General features: G+C 37.4%; 1 protein-coding gene across 2 annotated transcripts in view; it reads right to left on the minus strand.

The window, feature by feature from the left end:
- Positions 9,041 to 10,763, minus strand: part of LOC109225389 (F-box protein At5g07610-like) — a 3,124-nt gene continuing 1,401 nt past the window's right edge. The window contains exons 2-3 of one of the 2 annotated variants that reach the window (XM_019390030.1): positions 10,399 to 10,524; positions 9,041 to 9,874 (exon numbers count right to left, since the gene is read on the minus strand). In XM_019390030.1, the coding sequence (XP_019245575.1) occupies positions 9,285 to 9,874; positions 10,399 to 10,468 (660 nt within the window). In that variant the 5' untranslated portion in view covers positions 10,469 to 10,524 and the 3' untranslated portion in view covers positions 9,041 to 9,284. Of the gene's footprint in view, positions 10,525 to 10,763 lie in introns of both variants that reach the window. The other variant, XM_019390029.1, reaches the window with a different exon arrangement.

Consider the following 10,763-nt stretch of genomic DNA (forward strand, 5'->3'; position numbering starts at 1 on the left):
CATGTTCTGCATTCCACTGGTTACCAATTGGCTGACTAATGCAAGATGCGCACAAGCCCCCATTGGTAGTATCTACTATGTGTACCTGCTGCTTCTGCCCTGACTCTTCCACCTTTTTGGTGAGTATACTCATCTGTGTCAATAAGGTGGCCATATTTTCAGCCATAGAGTTGGATGGATCTAAGGACACTGAGTGAACCACTGGGGTGATAGGTGCATTCCTGGTTATCCATCCCGAATTCTGTGCCATCTTGTCAAGCAGACTCTGGTCGTCTCTCCATGTTTTGCTCAAAAATGCTCCACCAGCTGAAGCATCAACTATGTTCTTCATACTATCTGGCAACCCCATGTAAAACCGCTGTCCCAACATCAGATCTAGAATACCATGGTGCGGACATATAACCAGCATCCCCTTGAAGCGTTCCCATGTTTCATGCAGTGTCTCCATTAGTCTCTTATTAAAACTCAAAGTTTCATCAATTTGTTGAGCAGTCTTGTTGGGTGGGTTGAACTTGTTATGGAATTGCTTGACTAACTCCTCCCAAGTTGTTATGGAATTTATGGGGAGTGAGTTTAGCCAGGTCTGGGCAGCTCCTGTCACTGAGAATGGGAACAACAACAACTTGATTGCTTCCTGAGTTACGTTGGGCTGCCTTTGGGTTTTGCAGATTGACAGGAAATTCTTCAAGTGCTGCTGAGGATCTTCGACTTGTGACCCCGAAAATAGTCCCTTGTTTTGTAACAAGTGCAACATGTTATTCGTGATTTGGAATGATTCAGCCTGTATCTGCGGGACTACAATCGCTGTGGCCAGATTTTCAGCTGTGGGTTGTGCCCAGTCATAGAGAGCAGCCTCTGGCACAAGAGGTGCCAGTGGCGCTATAGGTGCAGGTGGATTTCCTTCGTGATCTCCCATGTTCGATTCGATTTGTTCAATTGTTTGTTGCTGTTTGCTTTTCCGGTTGGCCCGGTACAAGGCCTTAAAAACTTTCTCGGGATCAGATAAAGCTTCGAATACTTCACCAGTTCTCGTTGAGTTTCTAGGCATGCACCTGTACAACCAAGTCAACAAACGTTAAAATTTCAATGTATAGATTGGGTATAGAGAAAACTGACTACACTAAGAATTTTTGTATTTCTTTCAATTGTAATTGATAACACCGTTAATTCCCCGGCAACGGCGCCAAAATTTGATCACGCCCAACTATGCCTTATAAAAAGGACACGCGGACGTTGCAAATATAATCTGAGTATTTAGCCCAGAGTCGAACCCACAAGGAATTAACCTATCAATTACTCTCGTTAGACTTACATAATTCCACGGAATCAACTTCCAAACGTTGAAAATAACAATTGATATTATATCTACTAACTACGAATGAAAGTAAATAAGAGCTAAAAACTAACTATGATTAAGTTGTAAACAATTAAGAGAAGGTTCTAAGGTTATGATTTCCCATATTGATGGAATCCCTTCCGGTTATGTTTCACATAGAATTGCCTAATCATCTCTATCAATCATGAGTACTATTATTACCGTAAATCTCTCCCGAGTAATCACAATAATTTACTAGACGCACTCTCCCGAGATACGCTAGCTGGCTTGTTTATTACAGCTCACTTTAGATCACACCCAAGGCTTCGTTATCCCTAATCCAGCCTTTAAACCCTCGGTTATTGATCCCTCATATACTTTGGGAGTGGTGTTGTTCAACAATTACCTAAATATGCACTCTCTCCCGAGTTATGCACACTAAATAGGCACAGGTAATTGAGGATCCTGTCAATTAACTACAATAAGAACAGAGTTGAACAAATAGAGATTAAATCGGGCAAACTATATTAGCATAACAAGAAGTTCATCCTTCAATAGGTTTCATCAAAACCTTAGACTAAATATTTAGCTACTCATACTAGTGTTCATCACAACAATATTCAAATTCATCACGTCGTAAAAACAAAAGGGAGAAAGGAAAAACTCGATGTTGAATTATCCTCCTTGCCTCTTGCCTCTCCTTGCCTTCAACTAAGTTATGAAAACCTTGATAATCAATCCTTGGGCGAGCTTGACCTTCTATAGGTTAAGTGAATTTACCCCCCGGACTTCCAAGTTTACCCCTGAAAATTACTATTCCGGAACTAGGCTAGCGCGGTCACGCTAGTGGGCGCGCTAATGACCGCGCATATGCCCTATCATTCTGCCTCGACCATCTGGGCTAGCGCGGTCGCGCTAGTGGCCGCGCTAGTCCAGGCCTTCATTTCATCTATTCTTTTTCTCGTCTTCTCGTGTACTCAGCTCCTAGGGGTTTTTCTTGCTTCAATGTAGCTCCAATCACAGCTTTAAGGCCTCATACAAGCTCCCCACTCCTGCAACGTGTGAAATTCACAATTAGAGCCCATTTTTGATCATTTAACTATATTATCACATTGAAACATAATCAAGTTGGGGCATAAACAATCGCCAAATTACATAAATCTAGCCTATTATCACGCACGTCGAGATCCCTAATACCTCTCTCGCAACTTTCCTTATACAGTCTGCTGTCGTCGACCACATAATGCTCGCGTCACCACTGTTCCTCCAGGCTCCCAAAGCCGACAACCGTACAGTTCATTCGATTTGAAGCAAATCAAAATAAATGAACATAAAACATTAAAGCACTAGCGATCTAACAAAATATCATATGCGGCAGATTTTTACAAAGCGAGAAGGAAAATGAGATAGAAAATCATTAATTACAGTAAAACTTATCAAAAAGTATAAATGCAATTCAAAAATCAGTGATTAAAAAATCAGTCAAGTAGAACTACTCACTCGATCGAGAGAGTAGTTAGAGGGAGAAGAGCGTTTGCTGCTGGTGGGTTTGGTCGCCGCTGTCCAGTATGTTGTGTAAACACTTCACGGACATAGTGAGAGCGTCCAACTTACTTCACGGACCTTGATGATCTCAAATTCTCAATTCTCAGCCTTGATATTCAAAATTATTTAACATACAGAATAATTCCATTTTCTTTAATTGGGACACGTTTTTTGGCATATTGTAATTTTGCTACTCAAACTACCACCTATTCGGAGGAGGGGGAAGCAGGGGTAGAGCTACAATATTATCTGTGGGGTTGGACTAATTCAATAGTGTTAGCTTAGACCCTGTAATTGTATTAAAGTTTATTAAATATGTATAAATATTAAATTGCAAACTTAAATAACTAAAACGAGTTAGTATATATTAAATGACAAGTTTGGAAGGTCGTGCCGTAGCATGTAGAGACTCTCACAAATGTACAGACTAATGGGTAGGGTTTGGTTGGTTTTACGTATACCCCCCTTTCATGGAGGGGTAAGTGGCTGATTTATCCAAATATTCCTTTCTTTAAGGTTATTGTTCAGATATTATTGTTTCTATTTTTAAATTTATGCAAATATAGCCATTAAAAAATTGTTATTCCGGATAAGATTATACTCGAGTTATGATTGCCCATAAAATATTAAATATCTAACATTTGTAATAACTTATAAAATTTTAGACTATAGCCTAACGTCTTCACATAAGATATCCAGTTTGCTTAAAAAGGAACTTTAAACTGTAATCTAAAAAGTTAAGTCATTGCTAGAAGAATTAAAAAGGGACCGTTTACTAAATAAATGATACAAAAAAGGATAATCAACAAAATTACAGAGAAAAATTAATTATTAAATAGCCACTTTTTGGATTGGCTATTAGAGTTTGGTAAATTATATTGGCAAATAAGTCACTCATTAATGCAAAAATATAAGTGTGGACAAAAATACCCTATCTAAAATACGGGAGAACTCCAACAATCGCTGTTGAATTTCAAGTATTTACAAGTGAAACTCCAACATAATATACTAAAATTCGAAAAACTCTCTACATGTAAAATTCCAAGTAGTGAATTTTGGAGCTTTTACATATAAAATTTCAGCCTACTATACTGGAGTTCAAACATTTACAAGTTCAAAGTCTAGCAACAATTACTAGAGTTCAAACCTTTATAGGTTCAAACTCCGGTAACGATCACTGGTTACTAGGGGTTTAAACCTTTATAGGTTCAAACCCCAACAACGATTACTGAGGTTCAAACAATTATAGGTTCAAACCCCAGCAACAATTATTGAGGTTCAAACAATTATAGGTTCAAAACCCAGCAACGATTACTGGGGTTTGAATCCTTTTTATATTGCTTCACTCATGATATCTTATTTTAATCTCCAGACACAATCATGAAATTCTAAATTCTGCAAGTTGAAACTCCAGGATATTATCCTTGAGTTCAAGAAAGGTATCATGGGTGAAACAATCCTTTTAGTTAAAATCAGGAATCGTTCCTGGATTTTACACTAACAAAACTCAAAAAACAGAAATTGTTCTTGGGGATTCGAACTCAAGTACCGATTGTTGGAGTTGAGTTTCGTATTTTAGATGGGGATAACAATATCAATTTAGTCAAACTAGAGGCTACTTTGCTATGTATTTCAAAAAGCTAGCTAAAATCTAATAGCCGATCCAAAAAATTGCTAACTCAACTATTTTTTTCAAAATTTCAATATATATATATATATATATATATNATATATATATATATATATATATATATATATATATATATATATATATATATAGAGCCAGTTGTTACTGGACAGTTATTGGTGAATACATTGTGATGCCCACGACGCAGGGCGAGCTGATGAGGACTGGCAGGCTTCTAGGCTCAAGCTTCTGAAAAAGGGATGCACATTTCATCTTTGGCGAATCTCACATCGAAATGGGAGAGGAAAGTGAAGAGCTTTATAAGGCATGACACAAGTTCACATGATACACGCATTTTTGTGCCTCGATATAGCGTAGCCAAAAAATAAATTCGTGCGGACCTAGGTCCAAAGCGGACAATACATGTAATGGACTTGGGTCGTGACAGACATCCGCCGGACTGGGGGAAGGTATTATAGCCCACAAGGGAGGTAAACATAGCACCAAAGATTCTGACCCTTTTATCTCCTTTAGTAGGCCTATCCGACAAATGTGAGCAACAAGGAATACCCCATTTACCTCTTGGTAGAGATCCTTTTATCTCCTTTAGTAGGCCTATCCGACGTGATTCAGTATTAGTCGAGCCAATAAATTTTGAATAGTAGTTGCCTAAAGTTAAAGAAAAAAGGAGGGGAAAAAAATTAAAAGGATGGACTGTTACAAGATAAAGAAGTTTGTATGCCCATCATACCTGGAGAGATCAAATGTTTTTTTTTTTTTTCGATAAGGTAAGATTGCCCAGAGAGATCAAATGTTGTTGCAGATGTAGTGGTCAATTGACTTAATTGACAACTAATAAAACATGAATAGGAAGTTTAGGGTCAGAGATAACAATTCCGTTAAAGCAGAAAGTTATACTATGCAAATATCTTTCGACAGGGGTCTTAGTGTTAGAATATGCGCAGCGGAAGCAAGCATACAACCAAACATCATATACATGTAACTAGACAATGCTATAATTACTAGATTAGAAGCACTAACCTCTTGAAATCGTTGCACAAATCCTCCACACAGTAAGAATTCAAGGCTGCAGTCTTCTGCTATATGCCTAGTAAAACCTTGGACGGATTTGCTTTGAGTGGGCAAGAACAATACAACTCTAAAAAATGATTATTGGGTGAAATTAGTCTTCCTTAAGTAGACCAGTTTTTGGCCGAAAATCAGCTCCAAAAACGTGTAGGATTGTGCTTTCACAAGTAGAATCCTACTCCAACTCTACCAGATGACTTTTCTCCGAAGTCACTTTTTACCCAAGTCAAGTCCAAGTTTTTACTAGGTATAGAAGGGACCACATAAATAATAAGAGGCTACCAATTATAGCATTAATTCGAAATTAGCATGAATTAATTCTTACTAATATTAATTGCAGTTTATTCCACTAAAAAACTGCAATTGAACTCCTCAATATAAATTTAGAAAATTCAATAACACTTATTTTAACTCCCCATGTTAAGATCTCAAATACCAATTAATTAAATTAAATCACTGAAAATTTAATTTAATCAACTAATTAAATCCTTTACAATTCCGCTTAAACTATTTCATGTGACGGATACAAAATCCACCGGCCGAGTTTTCACATGAAAACTTATAAGCTTACATAAAGGGGTATCATCAAACTCAAAACCGAGTCATGGATTCTATCAACTAATTATTATTTGACAAATGTTATTCGTTATTGTCCAATCTATTAGGCATACACCAACTCTGAATAGAGTTGTACCTTTTGATAAATCAAAATAATAAACAAATTACATTGATCATAATAATTATATCAAGATTAGGAATATAAGCTCATTTAATGAATTAGAGAACACGTTTTATATATATTCAGTACAAAACATCTTTTCTCTACTTGGTCCGTTCAATATACACTAAGTATACTAGCACAAGAAGTCGGAGTAAAACCACTCTCATAATCAAGACAAATTATACTATAATCTTGTGCTACAATCATCAAGATATTTTGTCTAATAATATCTTTGATTGTGAACATAGTTTATTAATTATGAAAACCGACAATTTAATCTTCTGTACATGAGTTAAGACTTCATACACTAAATTGTCTACTACATAACTAAAAGGACACACGTGTAACAAATGATCTATTTAAAATAATAGTTTATTGAATTGAAAAATTAAATAAACAATTGTTCCATAAAGAATAAAACAAAATACTATGTCTAAACCGCATGGTTAATAGTATATCCCAACAATCTCCCACTTAGACTCATAACCATGCGTCTACTACTCTAATACCCATTCCTTCTACATGCTTGTCAAAAATCTTCTGTGTCAAGCTCTTTGTAAACGGGGCTGCCAAATTTTCCTCTGACGCAATCTTCAACACTCTTGCATCACCTCTCTGAGTTATGTCCCGAATTAAGTAATATGCTTACTCCTTTTATGGTTTCTTGGTTCCTTCGAGTTTGCAACTACACCACTATTGTCACAATAAAGTACAATCGGTGCTTGAACCGAAGGAACTACATTAAGCTCTTTTAGAAAGTTCCTGAGCCAAACAACCTCTTTAGCTACCTCAGATGCAGCCACATATTCGGCTTCCATGGTGGGAATCAGCAACACATGATTGCTTGATGCTCCTCCAACTTATGGCTCCACTTCCTAAGGTAAAAACATATCCTGAGATAGATTTTCTAGAATCTCTATCTGAATGGAAATCTGAATCGGTATAGCCAATGGGTGCAAGATCACCTGAGTGATACACCAACATATAATCCCTAGTCCTTTTCAAGTACTTGATTATATGCTTAACGACAGTCCAGTGTTCTCGTCCAGGGTTAGACTGAAATCTACTAACCATGCCAAGCAAAGCGGATATCAGGTCTAGTACATAGCATAGCATACATGAGACTCCCTACAGCAGAAGCATAAGGGACCGCCTTCATCTTTTCTATCTCATCAGCCGTTTTTGGGGACTGATCTTTCGACAGAGACATTCCATGTCTAAAAGGGAGAAAGCCTTTCTTGGAATCTTGCATGCTAAACCTGGTGAGAATAGTATCAATATAAAGTATTTGGGATAAGCCTAATATCCTTTGCTTGCAATCTCGCATAAGCTTGATCCCAAGGATATGTGCTGCCTTTCCCAAGTCTTTCATATCGAAACGTGAGGACAACCATTCCTTTACTGAATTCAACATGCTTACATTATTTCCTATGAGCAAAATATCATCTACATACAAAACCAAAAGTTTAACTTTATCTCCATCCCACTTCTTATAGACACAAGACTCATTTTCACATTGATCAAAACCGAAGGTTTTAATCGATGCGTCAAAACAAGTGTTCAATGCTCTAAAAGCTTGATTCAATCCATAAATGGATTTCTTTAATTTACACAACATGTGCTCATTGCCACTTTTTATGAAACCAACTGGTTGTGCCATATAAATGCACTCATCAAGACTTCCATTTAGAAAAGCCGTCTTGACATCCATTTGCCAAATCTCATAATCGTAATGAGCAGCAATGGATAAGAGAATCCTAATGGATTTAAGCATGGCTACTGGCAAAAAGGTTTCCTCATAATCGATCCCTTCTTTTTGAGTAAACCTTTTTACAACAAGCCTAGCTTTAAAAGTTTGCACTTTTCCATCCACTCCTCTCTTTTTCTTATAGATCCATCTACAACCAATGGGTTTGACTCCAGTAGGTGGTTCTACAAGATCCCAAACTTGATTGGAGTACATGGACTCCATTTCAGATTTCATAGCATCAACCCATTTATCAGTATCTGTAAGTTGTAGTTCTTCGTCGTAATTAATACGTTCTGTATTAGGCTCTTCGGAGATTCTATCATAAGATTCTCCCAAGAGCGCAAACCGGAGAGGTTTTCTAATAATTCTCTCACTACGACTAGTCACTACAGGTGCAAGCTGATTTTGTTCTTTAGGTCACACATTCAATTTTTTTATGGGCAAACGTTTTCCCAAGATAACATACTTGAAATATATACACACACACAAATAGTCTGCAGTAAGGTGAGGAGAAGAGGAAACAGGGAGGGGATTACAAGGTCACAAGTTCAAATTTTATTTTTTCCCGAATTCGTTCATAAAAACTTCTGGCTTTGCCACTATAAATATCTCCAATTATATATATATACAGTCTGCAGTAATAGCTGATAGCAACTTATGATGCTCTGAGCAAGGCAATATCTGCCGCTGTATATGCACAGACTGTAGTAATAGCTAATAGAACATATGATGCTGTGAGCAAAGGCAGTGGAGAGAGCAGAACAGGAACAGACTTACCCCACAGTCTGCGTGTTTCACATATAAACCTTTATCACCAAAAAAATTATGGTTAAGTGTTATGTATCTCGCTGTAATATTTGAATCCTAAAGTTAAATTGTTGGATTTGATGTAAATACCAGAGAATGATGATGCCAAAAAACCAGACTATGAGCCAAGGTATCCTGTCCATTCCAGGTTTTGGGTTCAATTACAACCCACTCATAAGTCATAACTACCAACAAACAAGGAGCACCACAATATTCATTCATACTATAAAACTAAATAACTAAAGAGTTGAGCACAATCTTTTTGTGCAGATAAAACATTGAACTCATTTTTTCAGTAAAGGTTCTTAAACATTTATACTGAATCCCCAAATTAAACTACGAAAGCTAAGATTTGAAATTTAGTTTTCTAGCATTTTTGAAGAAGTCTTCACATGAAATACCTGCAATAAAACTTCTTTCCAGGAGAAATTCACTTTTTAACCGGAATCAAACTTTCAGTATAATGATAAGCGCTAACATGATTAAAGCGTAAAGTATCACCTATTTCACCAGGCAACTCGCGGACTACTTCAGCAGTTTTAAGCACTATGTTGTAGGCGATCACCTTCCCCGGAATAGTAAGCAGTAGGACTGAATCTTCCTCTTTCACTCCTCGAATCACTGACAAAATGGAAAATGCATATTGTGTGCCAGATGATGTCTGCTGAACCATCTCAGGAAATGCTGAAATTAACCGAGCAAGATGAACACGATATTTTACTGACCACTTCCAGGTATCTTTGTCTAATTCAAGCACATTAAATTTCTTGGCATGTAGGCTTTGAACCTGAATAAGATGCAAATGGCCGCCCCATTCCCCATAATACCTAATCTTTTCGGTACAATCTCCCTGAGGCCTTGGTGGCATATTTTTCATGGCAATTTCCTCTGATTTAGCATCAAAGGAAATGAAGGAGTATTCACCAATCCAACGAATTGCACCATTCCAAAACACTCCACTGTCAAAGCGCATACCATAGGGTCGAGAGAAACGACAACAAGATCTCCATGACTCACTCCCTGGAACAAACACACTCACTTCAACATCCGAAGAATAGGTATCCACATGCTTAATACGCACAGCTTTGTAATATGGTGGTTCTAAAGGATCAACTATCAGATTATAACAGACCACTTCAGAATACTTGTTATCATAGGGTGTAGGCAATAAATGACACCCTTTATTTGCAGGATTGTAAACAATACCACGTCTGATATTACTTACAGCGGTTTTGCAAGTGATCACACACATTAACAGGCCATTGCAAGACTGTGTAACCTTGACTTGCGTATCCTTAACTTGCAGATCCTTGAGTGTGTCTCCTAATGTTGCAGCCATGTGGTCAACTAGTTGAAGAGGAGGGAGGCTAGTTACATTATCAGTTAGTGGAAGGGATTCAACTTTTTGGATATTGGTTAGGCAATTGTAAAAGTAGATCCCAGAAGGGGTTAGAGTATTAGAAAATGCAAGAGTACGACTATGACTGAGCCTAAATTGCATACTGGTAATGATTGAGTACCAAAGTTTGCATACTGGACTGAACCTGATGAGAGATCTTGCAGGCAAATGGAGTAGAATTTGAGATAGAATGTCTGCATTTCCAGCAATGACATCTACCGCTGCAGTAACAGCAAGTCTTTTATGCATGTGTCTCTCCTCTATCATCAGTCTAGGATTCACATAGAACAGAACATTACTTGTATGATAATTGATAAGCTAGTCAGGGTAGGAAAGAATTTATATTAAAATTTACTTGCAGGCAGAAGCTGTAGCTCAAACAGTCATCATCTATAATACCAATAAGCGGGACGAAATGCAAAAATGACATTACTACTAGACTAATGTTTAAAACTTTGCAGCACTTGATTGTGGTGGTGGTGGGTGGGGGGGGGGGGTGGGGGGTCGGGG

This window comes from Nicotiana attenuata, chromosome 5 (genome assembly GCF_001879085.1).
Source record: "Nicotiana attenuata strain UT chromosome 5, NIATTr2, whole genome shotgun sequence".
Lineage (NCBI taxonomy): Eukaryota > Viridiplantae > Streptophyta > Magnoliopsida > Solanales > Solanaceae > Nicotiana > Nicotiana attenuata.